Source organism: Euprymna scolopes, chromosome 7 (genome assembly GCF_053919585.1).
Source record: "Euprymna scolopes isolate OS-2025 chromosome 7, ASM5391958v1, whole genome shotgun sequence".
Lineage (NCBI taxonomy): Eukaryota > Metazoa > Mollusca > Cephalopoda > Sepiida > Sepiolidae > Euprymna > Euprymna scolopes.
Window position 1 is genome coordinate 116,523,693 of NC_136488.1, and position 21,439 is coordinate 116,545,131.

Below are 21,439 nucleotides of genomic sequence, written 5' to 3' on the forward strand. Positions count from 1 at the left end.
ATAACCCAATTAAACTTGTACCAGAGAAGTACCTTAAGGCACGAATTAAGCAAAGGAAACTGAATCATTTCATTTTCTTTTGAGACCAATTGATGAGTGTAGCACATGAGCTTATGTCCTTCGCTTTTTAATTCAAAGCAGAATTTCTCTGATACAAAACGTTTAATTAGGATGGGCCTTAGATTAAGTAAAAATGAATTGTGCATTTTAGTCTGGTAATGGTCTTAAAGCAGACATTCTGAATCATCACAGACGCATACCTAATCATTAGGAAGTTGATAGGATTTGAATTTGTCCTTGTATATTTAGATCAATTGTGGAGAGATGCAAGTCCGAATTTTTAATTACTAAAGAGAAAAAGATTAACATTAAGTCTGGTTATCAACTGATATAGACCCAGATGGATAGAAAAATAAAGATAAACTTAACACATTTAGAAAGTGATTGAACAAATTTCAACCAAAATGGCTGCCTTGAATAGTGACTTAATGCTTACCAACTTGTTAGTCTGCAGATTAAAATCAAAACTTATAATATTGATCATAATTTACTTGATAGGGTAAATAAAAATGTAGATTAGTGCCACAACAAACTTGAGTTTTGATAAACTCCTTCTCCTCCTCCTCTTTCCCATCAATCATATTAAAGAAATTCGGTGGATAACTTTTTCTTTTTTAAATGTTTTAGCTTCATTCATATATCAGCTATATTTATATTTACAGTGTTTAGAAATTGTTTTTTTCTCAAGATTCGATGTTTAAAAAAATGTAAAACACTTCAAATGTTTGTATATTTTTTGTCAGCAAGACATTAGAATTTATTTCACTATTTATGCAAATTCATAATACTAAGCTTAATGCCATTTTGATGTCGACAGGAAGCTGGAAGGGAGCAGCAGAAAAATCATCCATTATCAAAACTTGAGGGGGGGGGGGTCAGCAGCAATAGCAAAATTTCCTCCAAAACTGGCAAGAACAAATTACTAATGTAATGAGGGGCAGGGGTGGGGGAATGAGTCTCTTCAACTCATAAACTAAGAAATTTTTTTTTTTTTTTTTGCTTACTGAAAACTTTCTGAAAATGCAGAGAATGGGAGAGTAGAAAAAGGACATCCACCCCAAAAACAAACAAAAAAACAAAAACAAATGAATCATTATAATGTCAGCTAAATAAAGTAATAAAATAAAAAATATGATATAATCTTGGATGATCAAGAAGAGGTCAATGAAGTTTTATACAGTTTATTTGGTTCATTCACATATGAGGGAGTTTTAAAACAGGAAATAAAATTTCAGACAAAATAGAATGTTTAGTATATGGAATAATGTAGAAGCATGTCAGACTAGTAAAAATAAGAGAAAACATACCAAAACATAAAAAGGAGTCTTCTATACACTCTTTATATAAGACTATTTTTTCAATGAAGCTTATTTACATCAAATGATTATGGTAGTTTGAATCAACAGAAATATTGGTTATATTTTAATGATGTGTTTGTGTTCTCATTTCTACTAATTTGTTGACATGCTTATTTATTATTCCATACACTAAACATTACATATATAATTCGATCATAGAGCTGTTTCATTGTATAACAGCTATTCAGTGTAGCTAGAAACAGGTGGGTACTTTCAACTTTGATTCAAAACATTTTCAGCAGTCCAACGTCATAATCACTGAGCCAGACAACACCATGTGTAAGGAAAAAAACACAAGTGCTTATATATCTGCAATTATTAGCTACCCAAAACTATTCTTTTACAAAGAACCATGCATTTACATTAAGGAGGAGTCAGTGATCTCCCTTATTTGAGATATATATATATATATACACACACATACATACATGCATACATACATACACACACACACGCAAACTTTCAACACAAATTTATGAAGAAAAAAAATTTGTTGCTAAAAGAAAAATGTTCAAATGGACGGTGACAAATAAAAAAGAATTTAAAAAAAACAAAAAAAAAAAACACCTTTTAATGAAATAATGGGCAGGGTTAGGGTTACAAAGAGATGATTGTGTGGCTTCTTGATTTGCTTTCTTGTCACACCAGAAAAGTCTTTGTGGAGTGAAAATTAATGAAAACAATTTCAACAAACTACCAAAATTTAAATCTAATTTTTAATCTGTTTAGTTCACTTTGAAATCATTTCCAAAATGATCTTTTATAACTTAGTTTTAAATAAGTTAAATCTGAGATGATATAACTTAGCTAAAACATAGATGAATTGACAAAGGAGGACGGTGATGGGGAAGGAGTCATGGTACGGATGATTTGCGGACGTGAATGGGGGGGGGTAAAAAACATTTGGGAAGGGGCAAGAGGACTTGCTCTTGCTTTGATTGGCACATACAGTGGCTAACAATAGACCGGGGGAAGTGGGCATACAGAGGAATGAAGATCTCAATTGCCCAAAACAATAACAACAACAACCACCAGAAAAAGGACTTATTGCAAATGCTAGATAAATGGAGGACCTAGTATAAAGCCAACTGTGAAAATCCTGTTTAAAAATTATATCGGTCCAAAAAAATAAAAACGTGTGCGTAAGCGTGCGGTTTCTATTATACATTATGGAGGATAAGACAAAGAATGTTCCATTTTGTTAAATTCCTTCAATGCAAGAAGAATATCATATGGTCACAATTTTTTTTTTTTAAAGATAAAATAACAAGCTTTCCTATGAATAGAATTTTGGTTGAGAAATTTCATAAGGGAAGGAAGGACTTGTTTGTTTATGAATGAAAGAAATAAGTAATAAGCAAAATACAAAGAAAAAAGAGCCTAAAGAAAATTGTTAAGATTTTTAAACATCAGTTTTTGATATCAAAGAACACACAAGCCAAATTTAAAAATGAAAATAGCAGCAGTGATTTAAATCAAAGAAGAAAAAAGATAAAACAGTTTCATCCTTATCAAATCCTCATGAAGAAGGGGAAAAAGGAGAAGGGTGCAACTGTTGCCATAACAGTCACTTCAATAATGGTTTTCAAATTCTTACACATCATTAAATCAGGTTTTTAAATTCAACTTTGGTCCAGTGATTGACTTTTTACTGTAATGTTATAGAAAAAGCTGAATTTTTTTTTTTTTTTAAATAAAAAATAAAAAGGCCAATTTTGATGTAAATGTTTAAATACCAACATCAAAATGTAACTACCAGCAATATACAGAAATCTAGAATTTTCAGAAAATGAGAGAAATGGGGAATGGATAAAAAGAAAGTAGCTTATTTTTGTCCTCTTCCTAAAAAGTCAAGAAAGCACCATGTTAGAAGACTGGGGTGGCATGTGTATATCACCACTCGGAACCACGAATCAAGAGGTTTCTTCTGGTTGCAAGGCAAACGTGGCCTATCCGGACTAAAAAATGTCTTTCTTGTGCTTCTTAGCAGCTTAAGATATGATCAATAAGTGTGTTGTCTGGAGAAAAAAGGTTTCCTACCTTGTCTCCAATGTCCTTTTTCATGTAAAGACAAATCAGAGCTGGAATCTGGCTAAAAATGACCACAAACCAGATTTCTACTGTGAAAGAAAATACGCAACAGGGGTGAAAGGGGACTAAAAAATATATAAAATGAATTTACTGCTAGCGAAAGAAATGTTTTGTAGGCTTTTAGGGTCATTTGTTATTTTTTTAATATTAAAAATACAGACTGATGAGTCAACAGTAAGAACCAGACCTCTTCAGATTGACACACGCCTGCCTCCATGGCAAGTTTTAATTCTCTGCTCAGGCAAAAAAAAAAACAAAAAAAAAACAAACATATCCTCAACAAATGAGGAACTTAGAGATCCTGACAAATTCTTAAAAACAAAAACGAAAAATTTGATGGCATTTCTTCTTCATCTCATGGATGCTTTTATGTTAACAGCAGATTTGTGCTTTGAGTTGATTTGTTTTTTGGAATTTTTTTTTTTAAGAATAATAAAAAAAGGGAAAGTAGTGGAAAGCATTGCAGTTCATGTTTACATGAGGCTGTTTTCCGTATCTGCATCCATGTGGTAGATTGGCATTGTTTGGCTGGCCTTGGTTGACCTTATCTGCTAGGATGGCAATCCCTCTCCTTCCTCATCTTCACAACATTTACACAATTTACATTTGCAGCACAAAATACATGGGGCAGCCATCAACAAGAAAGGTGAAGCAATCAGCAAAAAGATACCAAAACCTGCAAAGATCCCCACCACCTGTTTAAAAAAAAAAAAAAAAAAAGAAAAAAAAGGTGGGTAAGAAAGAAAAAAAAATTCAAAATTAGAACATAAATTTAGTGTCAAGCTACTTCAGAAAAGAAAAAAAAATTTCTTGTGTAATCGAGAATTCATCATTATCTCATCTTTCGACCATTGTTGAGATGGAGTTCACACACTCATACCAGATATATCTTCCCACATGACTACTTCCAGTTCTCGCCCTTCAACATTGACATCCTTTGCTACGATATCTGGTATCTGAGCAATCTACTTTCTGAAATGGATAATAATGTTCAACAGCAATAGGAAATAACTACATTTACTGCTCAACACAATGGCTTGCAAAGTGAATACATCTTGCTTTCATAATAGATGATGCAAATGAAAGTTTGCCATAGATTTGTTGTTTGGTTGGATGGGTCTCCCGAGAAGATGGGTATATGCACCATTTAGGTGGGTTTCAAACTTTTTAGAAAGTGTCCATGTTTCCAAACCACATAGGAGGATAGAATGTATTATAGATTTTAAAATTTTTAATTTGATGTTTTTGCCCCTGATAGTAGCCCCCTACACCAAAGTGGCAATGTGCCTTGTTTGGGGTGAAAATGTAATAAAAAAAAAAAAAAAAAAAATATGTAATGTCCATATTTTGCTCAAATCATTCGAAGCAGATCATGCCATTCCCTTTTTGATGTTGACATCTTTGATGAGGATGCGATGAAGGATCCTAGACACTTGTAATCATTGACGTGTTTTAGTGGCGTTTGATTCAAGGTTTTGATACGGTGATGAAAGTTGGAAGAACATTTGTTCTTATATTCAGTTTTTGTCTGATTCAGGTATAAGCCAACAGTCAAAATTCACAAGATTGTAGAAGAGACTGAGTATTTGCAACGAAATGGCTAATTAATGCAATGTCATTGGCAAAATAAGTGTTAGTCAGGTGAGCTTTGTAAAGGTTTTATTTGATACTCCTTTGTATGGATCATGTCTACAGACATGCACAGTATGCAGTTCACAACAACTGAAGAGGAAAGAGGCAAGTGCGTCACCTTGGAGTACACCTGACTGGTTCAAAAATTACTCATTTTTTTTTTTTTTTTTATGTAAACGGTGTGACGAGTTGGTAAGAGTCTGCTTGGTAGTACTTGAAGATGTCATCTTGATGGCAGAAGTGATTGTCATGAACTGCTATATCTATTCCTAGTGATTTTGCACTGTTTGAAAGTTCTTCCAAGCAACCATGAAGGCCAAGTGTTCTAGTGTTGGTCTTTTTACAGTTCACAAGATGTTTATTTGTTGTTGGAACTAGATCGTTTTTGTTCAAGAACTACCAGCCTAGAAAAATTTAGGTCAAACATCATATAATGCATGAGAAGATGTATTATGATCAAAGACAGGACCTAATAGAACAAGGACTAGACCCACCTCCACAGGTGTACCATAAAGAGTGGTTCTCTGAGGAAAAGGGACCCAGGTGCAATTAATTTAAGATTGGTGCAATCTATAATCTTTTCAAATATCTGTTAATGTGTGCACACGCTACAACTTCACATCGCCCCATTAGCCTCCTCCCACTTTTTGCCAAGAGATTTGAGGCCATAATTAACAATGCTCTAGTCCGTCATCTTACAGATGCTAAACTTCTGACTGACAAACAATATGGATTTAGACAAGCCTGTTCTACCGTAGACCTCCTCACTGTAATCTCTGAACGTATATACCATTCACTGGACAAAGCGGGGGAGGGTAGAGCGGTAGCTCTAGATATATCTAAGGCTTTTGACAGTGTATGGCATGAGGGTCTCCTCAGGAAAATTAAATCATACAGTATCACTGGTAGAATACTTAACATAATTAAATCCTTCTTGGATAAGAGAAAAATCCAGGTTGTCCTCGACGGTCGTACATCTAAACAATATGATATAAATGCCTCAGGGGTCTATCCTTGGACCTCTATTGTTCCTAATATTTATTAATGACCTCCCCGACAAAATTGCTGCTGAAATGGGTATATATGCTGATGACACCACACTCTATAACAGGCATGACAGGAAAACAAATGAACACATAACTAAAAAAAATGGCAAAAATACTAGAGGATGACCTCCAATCTGTAGTGGAATGGGGACAAAAATGGATGGTCACATTCAATGCTGCCAAGACTAAACTGGTTTCCTTCAATAATTACAAGAAATCTTCTCTGCCACCAATAGCAATGGCCAGTGACTCCCTATCTGAGAGTACATCTTTCAAACTCCTTGGCCTAACGTTCACAGGAAACATTGCCAAGGCCGCTGCGAAGAAGGTAGGCTCTCTTTACCGTGCTAGAAAACTACTGACCCCTGAAAGTATCCTGTACCTCAATAAGGCCACCATTCGCCCATGTATGGAGTATTGTTGTCACATTTGGGCTGGTGCATCTGCTGCTAGTCTCTCTCTCCTAGACAAGGTTCAAAAGAGAGTCGCCAATCTGATAGGCCCTGAACAGGCATCTAAGCTTCAGCCTCTGTCCCATCGACGAAACGTTGTATCCCTCCGCCTGTTCTACAAGTATTTTAATGGTGAATGCTCTGACAAACTGCAGACACTTGTGCCCCCACGACGTAGACACCCTTGACAAACCCGACAGGCAGCTAAATCCCACCCCCCACACAGTAGAGGTCCCTAGATGTAAAAGATCTTTCTACTCCAGTAGTTTCTTCCCCAGAACTGCTAGACTCTGGAATTCCATCCCAGGTCCCTGCTTCCCCAACTCTACTGACATGCAGAAGTTCAAGTGTAACGTGAACAGACATCTTGCTGCCCAAATAGTGCCACAGTAGTTGCTGCCTCTGATAGTAGCTCCCTACACCAAAGTGGCAATGTGTCTTGTTTGAGGTAAAAAAAAAAAAAAAAAAAAAAAAAAAAAAACTTTAGTTACTGTGGTTGTTTGTTTTCCTTTGCTTTTATAGATAGTTACAATTAATTGATAATGTAAACAAAAAAGAAATGTCATTAAAATTGAAAAAAAAAAATTATATTAATACTGATTTATATTATAAATGTGTGTTTATTTAGTAAATAAACCATAAATTTAAAATATAGGCTTGAAATTTTAACAACATAATCATATATATATATATATATATGTATATATATATTTAAAAACCAAAGTCATTTATGTTGCACTTATTGACTTGTTATCAATGTAGGAAATTGTCAATGGCTTACTTGTGTTCTATGCCAAATCACAGACGCTCTGGAATGTCCAAGTTTATTCTTGCATGGGCCTTTATCATAGTGACGTAGAAGGAAGTCATCCTGAAATAAATTTGTTTTTCCTGTTTTTATTTAAAAAGCAGAATAGTCATAAAGTTTACAATAAATCTAAAATTGGTGACATTTTTAAGATAATATAAAATGTCATTCAGGTACTTATGTAGGAAGACTGACAAATACCAAAGAGAAACATTATTTTAAATGTAAGCATTCACATAAATTTATAATTTGATTTGAGAATCACAAAATAAGTTAATACAATAATTGACAAAAACTATACATCTAATTTTAAAACTTATAAATTATTTTTTCACAAAAAATCCTTTGTAGCTAGCACAATTTATCCTTTTTGATTTTTGTGAGAGATTGTTTTATAAGACCATAATCATATATGATTTACTTTTGATAATGTCTTAACCTTTGATGTAATATTACTAAATACCATTTGTGTTATTAGAAATTGATATCTTAAAACAACAGTAGCTAAGTGATAGAATGGAAATCCTGAAAATGCCATGTTTAAGCTGTTTTGAAGATAAAGGCACATTCCCATATAAGAACTTTGTAGAGTTATGAACAAAATATTGCATAATTTATATGTAAAAAATATTTAAAATGAACATAGATTAAGCACTTATAAAGTGCCTGGTTAGAGCAAGAGATCAAAATGCTTCAAATTTGGTTGTCTATGAATGTTTTTTAGATTTAAATCTAAAATCCTGAAAATGATTGAAAATAAGGATTTGAACCAATAAATTTTTCTACAGTATTTCAGTGTTCTCACATGGGAACATTGGCAGATAAAAGGTTAATTCAAAGCCGACCATCAGAATAAAGAGATGAAAGATACAAGATTCCATTTGTCATTCACCAAAAGAGGGGGGGGGAGTATAAGAGGGTCTTGTGCACTTACATCAAGAGAAGTGAGGCAATACCAGCAGAAAACATGTTTGCATCTTTTGCACATCATTTGAGCACAGCCATCATTACGTTCAATCGGAACATGGCACACAGGACAGCGTTTGATTTGTGCATCTTCAGTATTACTATAGGGAATCCTACATTTAAAAAGAGCAGAGAAAATAAAGCATTAAACCACTACTATTTTGTTGTATTTTTAATTAAAAAAAGCATGCATGTACATAATGTTTTTTTTAATCAACATTTTTCTAAAAACAAAACCATTTAGTTGATTTTGATTAAAATTGGAATAGAATACCAGACATAACACTAAATAACATGTACAAGGTGACTTAAATAAGTTTCCAGACTTTTATTGTATGGGCACTTTTATTCACAGTAAACACATGAAACTAGTCCCCTTGAAGTAATCTTCTCCAGCTGTAATGCACTTATAATGTTCTAACAACTTCTGGAAGACCCCATGAAGTCCTCTTCTGTGAGCATACCAATGACCCTCATCACAGTTCTTTCATTTTAATTGTCTCATAACGACAGCCTCTAATAATAAATAAAGTCACAGGGAGCAAGGTCTGAAACATAGGGAGGGTGAGGAACTGTCTTGATGCTCATCTTGGTCAAATAGTCTGTGACAAAGATGGAGTTGTGGACTGGCACATTATCCTGATGAAAATGCCATTGACCTGATTTGAAGAGTGTTGGCCTCTTTCGATGGAATCTATTCCTAAAAACCTCAACAGCATTCCTTGTTGACTGCATTGTGAGAACCCAGTGCATGTAGATCATGCCCATGCTGTAAAAAAAAAAAAAGGGGGGGGGGGTCATCATAAATTTCTGGGTGGATTTGCTCTGTTTGGCCTTCTGGGGTCTGAGATAGCTAGCATGCTTCCACTGGGAACTGTTTCTTGGTCTCTAGGTCATAGCAATAGATCCAGCTTTCATCACAGGTCACCAGAGCATCAAGAACTGAGGATTTGAACCAATCAAATCGACCCTCTTCTTGCTGTCATGACATCTTTCTTTCTGATCTTCTGAACATCTTTGGAATAAACTTTGCACAAATCTTTCGCATCTTCAGTTCATCACGAATAATTGTATGGACAGTTCCCACACTGACATCAAACTGTGCACTTATAGTAACATGACAGTCCTTATCCATGAAATTATTTGGCCTATCAACTTTGGTGTTCTGACTTCCTTACTCCTCCTACACCTTTCATCTCTCAGATTCTTTACCTTTCTTGAATCTCTTATACCACTCAAAAACTGGTGCTCGATTCATGCAAGATGGTTCAAAAACAGTCTAAAGCATTCCATATGTTTCTGTGACATTTTTTTATAAGTCATAAACAAAATTTTATTGTTCTTCTAAAGTGTCCTCATGTCCAGATTTCATTTTTGAAATTCACCTGCTGTGATGACAATCAGGCTTTAGTAGAACAGCTGTAACTGCTCATTTGAACTTGAAATTATAAAAATTGGTCAGTCATCTAATAAGATGTATAGCAATAATATACTGAATTTTCAAGAGTCTACAATTTTAAATGCCTGTACAAAAAAGCCTGCAAACTTATTGAAAGCACCTTGTATATCTGTAAGCAATTGAATTAAGCAATTGGTGAATTAATTTTATTAACTAGCAGAATATGAGGTTTTGTCTAAAAAGTGATATCTGTAAAAACTTTAATAGAAAAGAAAAAAATGTCAGAAGATTACAACTGTGTTAATGTAAACCAAAATGAAAATATTTTAGATTTTAATTCACTGCTTATGCTATCAAATAGATCAAGTTGATCATGTATTTATGTTAGAGTATCATGTATAGAAACAATAAGCTGATGTCTATTTCAAGTTATTCTTTTGTGGATAAGATGTAAATTTACATCAATATTTGGTGCTAGTCTAGTATTCCCCTGTATTAAAGATAAAAATACAGAAAAATCTTTGATGTACATACCCGTGATGGAAGAAAAGATATTCCAAAAATCACATAAATTGATCAACTAGTTTTTTTTTGTTTTTTTTATAAAGAAAATCATTTTCAAACGATTTCAAGCAATTAATCATAAATTTTTAGTGTTTTTACTAAAATATAAAAAATTAATCAGCTCTAAAAACAAGCATTTTCAAAGGGTACGCGATCACAATGTATTTGTTACGTGGACATTTTTTTTCTTGTGGTCACGTACCCTTTGAAAGCACTTGTTTTTCAAGCCAAACAAAAATTTTACATTGAGTAAAAATACTAAAAATCTACCCAGTTAGGTAGAAAAATAACTTATCTTGCCTTTGGTAACATTTATTTATTATATATTTGATTTTTTGACCACTTCTTTAAAAGGACTGTGGACAGTAAAACATACCCGAAATTCCTTTCTTTTACAAAAGAAAAAAAAGGAACAGAAATTTAAATAGATCAATATTTATCCCATTGTTACTTTAAAAACATTTGAAACGTAAATGCCATACTGAAGAAAGTAAAGATGGTTGGGGGGGGGGGGGTAACTTTAGTACACACTGGCTTAGTCCGGATGCATCAAAATATAAGGAAAGCAACTATGTAAAATTACTTTGTATTTCTATTCATTGTTTAGAAAGTGATTATTAGGGCTATGACAACAGAATAATTTTTTATTCTTTTGACTCTCAGGTATATATCTGACACAGACATAATCAACCGAGAACCACATCCGTCTATTTAAAAACATAAGATATTAACAGATATATATTCAAGAGTCAAAACAAAGCAAAGAATATGGTCTTGTCATAGCCCTAGTGATTATATATAATGAACTCTTCTGTTGAGAACACAGCATCTAATTGTCATACAACTAGTAATGAATTTTATTGTAATGGAATATATACTGTGAGAACAAGTCCAATTCTTTTCACCAAGTAAAGTAACATCTGTACAAGGATCCAACTGGTAGGTGTTTTTCTCAGTTTGTCTTCTTTCAAACTAGTCTATTTCACTAATTTATTCATAGTTGAAACCGGTGTGAAGTGACAGATTCATTCCTTTACAAAAGGTATTAGTGCAATGATACAATAGCCATGACAGCACCTAACAGCACACCTAGCCTATATTCTGTTTCAATAAGCACTACACACAGTGTAGTGTGTGTGTGTATTATATATATATATATATATATATATATATATATATATATATACACACACACCTCTACAATTATATAATGGTTTGGTTTGGTTTTACAGCATATCAACCTTTTGGGGGGGGGGTTGTCATTTAATTAAAAGTTTCATTCTTTTTTTTTTTTTTTTTTTTTGTGGATTACATTTTAATTTATTCAGTTAAGTCAGCCTTTTTTGCGTCATTCACTGATGTGCTTTTTTTTTTTTTTCCGGGTGTGTGGTAGAGTTGGATTGAATTAAAGTTATATTTTTTATATAAATTTACTTTTTTCAGAAATGTTAATATTTTGTTGGAATTTATTTTTTTAAATAGTTCTTTCATATTGTTGACATTGTAATAATTTTGCCGGATGTGCACGAGATCGCCACAATCCAAAAGAAAGTGTTTACCGTAAAAGGTTCTTGGCATGCAAAACATTCTGGAGGGTCTTCTTTTTTTTAGCAGGAAGGAGTGGGTTATGTGCATGTGTCCTACGCGAATACGGGACAAAGTCACTTCCTCTCTATGTGATCTTCTGGCATCTGGTAACCGTTGTTCTATTGTGGGTTTGATCTTGAGAAGTCTGTTATTTGGACAGTTATTCCATCTTCCTTGCTATTACTTCATAAGGAGATTTATTTGTGGTTCGTAGTCAGAGTGTGGAATTTTAATGTTGCTTTTAATGAGTTTTAAGCGTTTTTGGCAGCTATGTCAGCTTTTTCATTGCCCTGAATTCCAAACTGACGGAGGATCCAGCAGAATTTGATACTTTTGTTTTGTGAAAGACTGTATTTTTTGTAATAGTTTGACAAGTAGCGGGTTATTTAAATTTTAATTTTTTTAAGGGTTCGAGTACCGATAGGAAGTCTGAAAGAATTATAAATTTGTTGTGGGTGAGGTCAGTAATGAGGTCTAGTGCCATATCTAAGGCTGTGGCTTTGGCACTAAAAATTGAGGCAGGGTCTGGTAGTCGCTTCTGTAAGGTAATGTTAGTGGATACGACTCTGCATCCGGTTCTGTTGCTGTCTTTGGAGCCATCTGCGTCTATGTACTGATGGTTTGGGTATTTTTCCTGAATGATAAGGAGTTTTTCTTGATAGGTTAGCGGATGGATTTGATTTTTTGGGAGGTTATTTAATTCAAAGATGATTTCAGGTCGTTTTAGTAGCCAGGGTGGAAGGCTTAGTTGGTTGACATTATGGATGTTGGTGATTGTGATACCTGCATCTTTTACTGGTGGTTTTGTATGGAGACCAAAAGGTTTCATAGCTTTTACTTTTTGGTCATATAGATTTTGGTAATTTGGATTGAAAGTACAGTTACGGGCTGGATTTGTTGGTTGTGATTTTTTCATATTATAGAGTGAGTAATCTAGTGAGTTTGCAATGCAGTCGTAAGCAGGATTGTCTGGGCAAGAGATAATTTTGGTCAAGTATTGTAAGGATAGTTTGTCGCATCAAATTGATAATGGGGAGTTCATTGGCTTCTGCGTAGAGACTATGGATGGGGGAAGTTCGGAAGGCTCCCAGCGCAAGCATGAGGCCCTGATATTGAATGGTGTCCAATATCTTTATGTAAGACTTTCTGGTGGCACCGTAAATGAAGCTGCCATAGTCTAGTTTCGATTGCACTAGTGATCTATATAACTTTAATAGGGTTTGTCTGTCTGCTCCCCAATCTGTGTGGGCAATGACCCGCATTAGCTGGAGAGCTTTATTACATTTATTTTTAAGGTGTTTTATGTGAGGGATGAATGTAAATTTTTTGTCTAGTATTAACCTTAAGAATTTATGTTCATTTACAATAAGAATCGGAGTATCATCTAGTTTTAAAAGAGGATCTGGGTGTAGTTTTCTTAGTTGACAAAAGTGCATACATTTTGTTTTGTTAATGGAAAATTTGAAGCTATTCTTAGTTGTCCATTTTTTTATTTTGTCAATGCATTGTTGAAGTTAACACTCAATTGGATATGTCTCGAGCTGTATGCAATTAAAAAAAAAGAATCAACATATAGAGAGCAATTCACGCCTTGGTTTATGCATATAACGGTATTGTTAATTTTTAGGTTGAATGTTACCAACAAAATACTTCCTGTGGGACTCCCGTTTCCTGTTCCTTGATGTCCAAGAGGCATGTTCCTACATGGACATCAAATAGTCTATTGTTGATGAAATTTTAATGAAGATGAGTAGTCTTCCTTTCACTCCAGCTTCTTTGAGATCTTTCATGATGCCACACCTCCATGTGGTATCGTACGCCTTTTCAAGATCAAAGAAAATAGCAGTCATATGCTTTTTTTTGTATAAATGAATTTCTGATGAAAGTTTCTAAACGAATGAAATGGTCTGTTGTGCTCCGATGCTTTCGGAAGCCACATTGAAAATTAGTTTGTTTGTTTTTTTTTTTTGGGGGGGGGGTCCAGAAACCAAATTAATCTGGTGTTGACCATTCTCTCCATGATCTTACACATGCAGCTTGTCAGAGCTATGGGGCAATAATTGGAGGGGTCAGATGCATCCTTTCCTGGTTTTGGTATAGGAATGACTGGATTGTTTCCATATGGCTGGAAGATTGCCATTGAGCCAGATGTCATTATAAATAGAAAGTAAATACTTTAATGGTTCATCTGGTAGTTGTTTTAGAAATTCATGTGTTATCTTATCAGGTCCCTCAGCTGTGTTGTTGGCTTTTTTTAATGAATCCTTTAGTTCATGGATGGTAAAAGGTTTGTTGTATTCTTCCTCATTATTACTTTTAAAGTTCAGTTTGTTTTTTTCTGATTCCTGCTTAATGATCTGGAATTTTTTATTGTAATTTTTAGAAAATGAATTATTTGCAATAGCATCTGCAAGCAGGTTTGCCATGTCTTCTTTAGTTATTTTATTATTTATACAGAGGTGGTTGAGAGGGGAGCTGGTGTTTTTCCTGATATTTTCTGAATCATATTACATAGTTTTGCCTTTGGTGGTGTTATTGATTTTAGACACAAAATTCTTCCACGATTCCCTTTTGGCTTCTTTTATTGTTCGGCGTGCTTTAGCTCTGCATATTTTAAAGTTATTTAAATTCCGAGTAGTTGGTTGATTGTTGAATTTTCTTATTGCAGCACATCGTAGCCTAATAGGCTTTTTACAGTCATTATTAAACCAGGGACGATTATAATTGGATGTTTTAGGAATGCATTCTTCTGCTATTGAGATAATGGTATCTGTAAAGTGATTGGGTCTTTCTCATATTTTCCAGGTATGAGTTTGTGTTTGCATAGTAATTTGAATTTATTCCAGTTAGCTTTTTTAAGGTTCCAGCGAGGAATTTTTGAGGTTATTTTAGGACCAAATATTATTGGGAAGTGGTCACTTCCACAAGTATCCTCATGCACTGTCCAATTGTTATCTGTAAAGATACTAGGGTCACTTATAGAGAAGTCAATTGCTGAGAACGAGTTTGTAGCGGAGTAAATAAAGGTTGGTTTTTTTGTTGTTATATATGCATAGGTTGTTGTTGATAATATTTTCTATAGTGATTCCTTTTCTGTCTGTGTTTGAGCATCCCCAACTAAGATTATGACTATTAAAGTTGCCTAATAAGAAGGGGCGAGGGAGTTGGTTAATGAGTTTTTCTATTTCAGTTTCATTTATGGGGTCATTTGGAGGCAGGTAGATGGAGCAAATTGTGACCGTTCTATGTAGGGTGGCTGTGAAGCAATTACCTGTAAGTTAGTTTGTAGATTTATTTGGCTTTGTGTTGTGTTTTTGTTAATGAGAACGGATGTTCCTCCAGAAGCTCTATTTGGGTTATTTGTTGTGTAGTTGTATTCAGTGAAACTTTGGAGATTGATATTTTCAGATGGTTTGAAAAAGGTTTCTTGTAGGCATATTATTGCGGGGCATAGATCGGATATTAGAAGTAATTCATTCCGGTTGGCTTTTATACCTCTGCAATTCCATTTGTTGGCCATAATTCAAATTTTATGTATTTGATTTCCTTTTGTCTTGAGAATAGGGGTGTTTTTTTAGGGGGGGGGTTAGTTTTGTCTTCTATTTCTATTGTTTCCAAGGAGGTTTTAAATTTATTTTGGTCTGTAGTTCTTGTATTTGAATCATTGGACTGTTTCATGTGCGTTTATATTTGTGAGCTTTTTATCATTGGTGGATTCGGTTTCTGTTTCCATGGCTTCTGATTCTTTGTGTTCAATTGGTTTGTTAGCTTTTATGCTTGATTTATCTCTGGTTTTAGATGTTGAGCGAGATCGTGGTTTGGTTTTTGTGGGGCTGGTTTTCTTCAAGGAATTTTTCCCATTTATTGTTGTCTGTTCGGATGTTTTTGAAGAATCTTTGTTTTTTGCTTGTTGTTATCTGTTTTTATATTAGAACTCTTGTGGGGGATTGAAGGACTCTCCTTATTGTTGGTATTCTGCTCCTCAGATTTCTCAATCTCCAATGTCTTAAAGCTATTGGATTTTAATATCAAAGTCTGTTGTGCAATAATTGTTGCTGTGTTTATTGGTGTTGGGAGTATTCTTTTTTGTTATTTCTGAATATTTAGCTGTTATTGCCCTTTTCCTTGCTTCTGGGTAGGTGATGTTTAATGAGTGTTTAATTTTAACAATTTCCTTTTTTTTCCAAATTTCACAGTCTTTGGAGTAGGTACTGTGATTTTCTTTACAGTGGCACATTTATAAGTTTTTTGACAGTTGATATGATTGTCATTTTCTCCACACCTTCCACACGCGTGTACATCGGTCCTGATGGTGACCAAATTTTTGACAGTTAAAGCAACGCAGTAGGTTGAGGATGTATGTTTCAACTCTTAGTTTCTCGTAGGCTATTTTTATTTCTTGTGGAATTTTTTGTTGGTTAAAGGTTAGTACATACGTGTGTGTGTTTATCATTTCTCCATTTTTTTTTTTTTTTTTTTTTTTATTTGAATTCTTCTGACATCCGTTACATTTTATTCTTTAGATTTGAACAGATTTCGTCGATGAAGCAAAGTGAAAATTCAAGGCTTTTCACCACTCCTTTGCATATGTTTAGTGTTTTGTGGGGGTATGTTTTTATTTTTATATTGTCAAAAAGTTTTCATTTTAAAAGTTCATCTGCCTGTGTTTTAGTAAAAATTTCTATCAGAGTACCATTTCTTAATTTTTTGACGAGTTTAGGTTTGATCCTTTCTGATAGATTTTTTCTATCTTGAAGAGGGGGAGTTTTGTTAAAAGGCACTTCTCCAGTTGACTCCATTACTATAAAGTTTGGATAGTTAGCAGGTTACTCGTTCATGTCACTGAACTGTCTAAAAATCTTTTTTTACTTCGATTTTTTTTTTTTAAAACTCATATTGGGTTCATTTTTTGTAATTCATCATCCCTGCTCCCTACCCACCTTGGAGCCCTACTTGGGATGTGCACAGGGGGGGGGGTCCATTCGTCATGGCTACAACAGGTTGGTTGGTTGTTTTACGGCATATCAACCTTTTTCAGGTTATTTAATGCCGAATCTAGTTATTTTGAGGAACAATTTTTAATGGAGTATATTTTTTTTTTTTAAGTCAGATTCTATTTAACCCATAGTTAGGACCCTAACAGGTACTACCACTCCAGGTCAGAGTGGACCTGGGAGCAATGGCAATTAAAGGGTGGCTCCACACTCCAAGGCCCGCAAGGTGGGGCTTCACCATCGGATATAGTTTAAGGTCATATCCAGGACCAGCTACAACAAGATTACAGGTATGATATACTTGTACATAATGTAGGCTTCAAGCACTTGCGTATCTTAATTTCTCCCATCCAAGTAAAATATGGGAAAGATTAGAGAAAAACATCCATGTCTAGTCCTTGTTCACTATATATAATTGACCCTCAGCCACCGCTTTCACCACTCATTTGGGGATCAGTATTGATGGGGGAGTGTTGTGTAGTATTTAGATTTGGTGCAGATTATATGTGTATAAGTAGTGAGATAGACGTGACCAGCCGATTGATCGGATCGGGCCTCTCCGACCGCTCGTCTAGCTCAGTACGAGGCCAAAGTGGAGTGTTGCAACTGATACCTTTATTTCCCTAGGTATCAGTTGCTCAGCCACCACGATCTTTTTCATAGACATTACGGGATGCCACCTATATCCAACAACAGGTGGTTCCATTGAGGGACTTTTACTCTCTGCAGGGGGGGGGGGGGGGCAGTCAGTGTATTCTAATGCCCCACTGACAGGGTTGGGAAGTAGGGAAGGAAAAAGTAGAGGGGAAAGGGAGGGGGGCTGGTTTTATTTTTGCAGAACCTAATTAAGTTTTACAAAAGAGAATAGAAAACAAAAACAGAAAATCGATGTAGGTGCATTTCGTCTCAGGAAGCCAATAGACAGTACAATTATATAAATGCAACTTTGTGTGTGTGTGTGTGTGTTCGTTCCTTACACAGCTGAACTGACTTTCTTTAAAATTTACAGAACTTTAGTGTATAAGTCTGGAAGTGATTTTAGTTAAGTTTTGTCTCAGAATACCCCCAATAATTGGCAATAATAAACTTATTTTAATTTATTTATCATCAGTAAAGCCATTTTTTCCATGTCATTGCTTAGCAACAATGATAGAACAACGGGCTGTGAAAATTCTACTGTGGACAAGTTGATAGCATGTTTTTTTTTTTTTTTTGGCATGATAAATTGTTAAATTTCTTTTTCACTAACTGTAAAAGAATTTTATAAGACTTGAAAATTTATGTTTTTTTTTGCATGACGTGGTCTGTAGGTTCAAACCCAGCACATAAATTTCTTAATGTTTTTTTTTTCTGTTAACTGGAAAGAAGTTTATATAAAATAATTTTATAAAAGAAACAGTAGGTTCTCTAGAGCACAATGTGAAATAACATATTTTGGACTAAGTTATTTCATGGAGGCATGTGAAGCTTCCTCCTGGGCGATTTCAGATTTCGATGACAATAAAAATATAGGAGTGTGAAATATTCGTTGATCATCATTCAATCCCAGGCAATGTCAGATCTACCTGCTAGTATATATACACACGCACATATATATATATATATATATATATATATATATATAACTGCGAAGATTTTTCAATCTGTTCATTCTTGCAATTCAGTTTTCAACTTAAAATAAAAAGTCGCAGTGTAAATATTTTTCTCATTTTTTGATAAAACTAATTTTAAAAGAAAAGATATTTTCTACCTAAGAAAATGCAAACAATTGAGAAAAGATAAAATATTTACTGTGAAAAACAGTGAAAGCTTTGAATAATTTCATTGTTTTTTTTTTGTTTTTTTTTAACAAAAAAGAAATAATACCAAGTTGAATGATTCCAATAATTATTTTAAATCAAACTAATACTTGCCCCATGTCTTCCGTTTTGCCACTGTTCATGACTTCATCACAACTTTGGCTTGAATGCCACTTTGTTTTGCAAACGGAACAAAATTCCAGGCCACACTAATGACAAAAGATTAAAAATAAATTTTTTTTAATTAGATCTTTATCTGACAATGTAAGAATGTAGGTTTAAAAACTCAAAGGTACATTCCTATTTAAAATTAGAGAATCTTTTTCAACTTACTTCGGGACATTCAATAAGGATTGGTTTTGTATTCTCTGCTGTCGAAGGGCTACATACATCGCACACAGTTTCACAGCCAGCTTTTGGGCAGAAGGTCCGGTTTGGGTCAACATCCACTTCTGAATTTAGAAAACAGATTTTCATCTTTTTTCACCTTAATGCAAACTTGATCAGATTGTAGAGTACATCAATTAAGAAAAAAAAATGCTGCTTTTTTTAGAATTACACTCATGAAAAAAAAAAAAAAAATATACACAAATTTTTGTGATGTACGTAATTGTCACAAAACAAAGATGTCATATTCCAAAAAAATCATGTAAATTGATCAAGTAGTTTTTTAATTAAGAAAATAAAATTTTATGACTACACAAAATGGGGTCAGAGCCATAATTTTGTTTTAAAATTCAAGGGCAACAATTCAATTTAACTAGAGTTTTGTTTGTATTCAAAATAATTAAAACTTTAATTGCTAAAAAATCGTAAATTTTTATTTTCTTAAAAAAAAAAAAAAAAAAAAAAAAAAAATCTATTTGTCAATTTATGATTTACTTTTAATACAGACTGCTTGCTATCCAGCATTGACAATATTCTAAAAACTTAACCCCTTAAACCCCATCTGAAAGCTTTTTTTTCTTCTTAAATCAAGAAAACTACATTTTCATATTTTTCATACTGATACTAGAAATAACTTATTTTTATTTATTTCCACTATGTTAACTTGAAATTATATTTTAAAAGATACCAGACCTACTAGTCACTTTTTCAACCAAGAAGGACCTAAAAATGCAGAAAATCTATGTATAAACTTGTCTGTTTAATGAAATTCTGAATTTTTAAGATGAGGTGTGAATGCTTGTGCGTTAACACAAGCTTGTCTGTTTAAGTTTTGGACAAGTTTACTTGTCAACCTCTAAAATGGACAAATTGGGTATATGCGAGTTAATTTGTCATTGCTGGGTTAGTGATCAACTTTCATAGAAAATAGTAAAACCTATAGAAACATAACATTGTGTTAACAGAAAAACTTTTCTGGTTTTAATAAAAATATTTATTTTCAAATTGTGACAGAATGTGCACAAGATTAGGCAAAGTTTCTACTTATATATGATGAAACAAAATATCACTTTCATAATCTTATTTTTTAGAAACATTTTAGGAAAGACATAATTGTGCATGTCCTTCAAAGTCAGGAACTATACAATTCTTACAGAATTGGATTTGATATCAATCCAGAGAAGGTAAAAAGAAAACTAATATTCATTTACTTGAAGTTACCAGGAATCAAATTAGTCTAATGTATGGTGTTGATAGTAACTTCAAAACACTGAAACTATGTTAAGCAGTCAATCAGTTTTCTTTCTTTCATATTGAACCAGTTTAGAGAGAGTTTAAAAGATGTTGCACTTTTTATTTGAACTAAATGAACTTTTCCACAATCAAAATGCATGGAAGACCATTTATAAGAATTGTTAGTGGAGAAGGGGAATAAGGCACATCAGCAATAAAATTGCCAGAATTGTTCAAAATTGTCAACATTAAAAAATGGCTTTGTAGAAAAGCCAAAGAAAATTGTAAATGAGAGGAAAAAATGATTATTGCAAAAAAAAAAAAAAAAAAAAAAAAAAAAAAAATTATAAGTCAAAATTTGCTACTTTTTAGAAAAGATAAATTAAAACTTAAATCTAACTTGAAAGATTAATAATGCTACTGTTGGAGACGCCATTTCATGGGATTAATGGACTATCTCATGATGTCACTTCATTTGGTAATGTTACTTCCAGTATCAAGTACCAGTGCCCAGTAGTCTGAGATTGGCACGCGACCAAGCAGGTCGTGTGCAAACGCCCTACCGTTGATGAATGGTATTACTCAATTCACTTTGTCTGTAATATTTGTGAATACATGTTTGTTTCCTAAAATCCTGTTTTCCTTTCGTTTAATACCATTTAACCCCATAACAGTTACACACATAAAAAATAATGGTCTGATGAGCAAATATGGTTAATTGTGATTAATCTGATATCACTACAGTGAAGAAAAATTTCAACTTAACCCATTTTAAAATGAATTGATTTCAAAATCAAACTACTAAAAAACAATACAATTTACTTTTTCTTCTATAAAAATAATTGTCATTGTCAGCTTAAATATTCTTTAAATAAAATGAATATTCTTATTTAAAAGTGTAGCAATTCAATCCTTTTCAAAACAAAGTCCTACTATAAAAATAATCATTAGTTAATTATTGAAATTAAAACAAATGTTACTTTTCTAAATGTATTTATTTAAAAGTAACAGGATGACATAATTTGATTTTGGAATCCATTTTGAAAGGAGTAAAGTTGGAATT

General features: G+C 33.5%; 1 protein-coding gene across 11 annotated transcripts in view; it reads right to left on the reverse strand.

The window, feature by feature from the left end:
* LOC145279904 (putative E3 ubiquitin-protein ligase RNF144A-A) overlaps positions 1-21,439 on the reverse strand; it is a 136,537-nt gene that overhangs the window by 7,120 nt on the left and 107,978 nt on the right. For 9 of the 11 annotated variants that reach the window (XM_080131451.1, XM_080131446.1, XM_080131452.1 and 6 more), the window contains 5 exons: positions 19,090-19,208; positions 18,871-18,965; positions 8,382-8,526; positions 7,421-7,510; positions 3,132-4,204 (listed from right to left, as the gene is read on the reverse strand). In XM_080131451.1, the coding sequence (XP_079987577.1) occupies positions 4,061-4,204; positions 7,421-7,510; positions 8,382-8,526; positions 18,871-18,965; positions 19,090-19,208 (593 nt within the window). In that variant the 3' untranslated portion in view covers positions 3,132-4,060. Of the gene's footprint in view, positions 1-3,131; positions 4,205-7,420; positions 7,511-8,381; positions 8,527-18,870; positions 18,966-19,089; positions 19,209-21,439 lie in introns of those variants that run through there. The other 2 variants (XR_013868480.1, XR_013868481.1) reach the window with 1 other exon arrangement.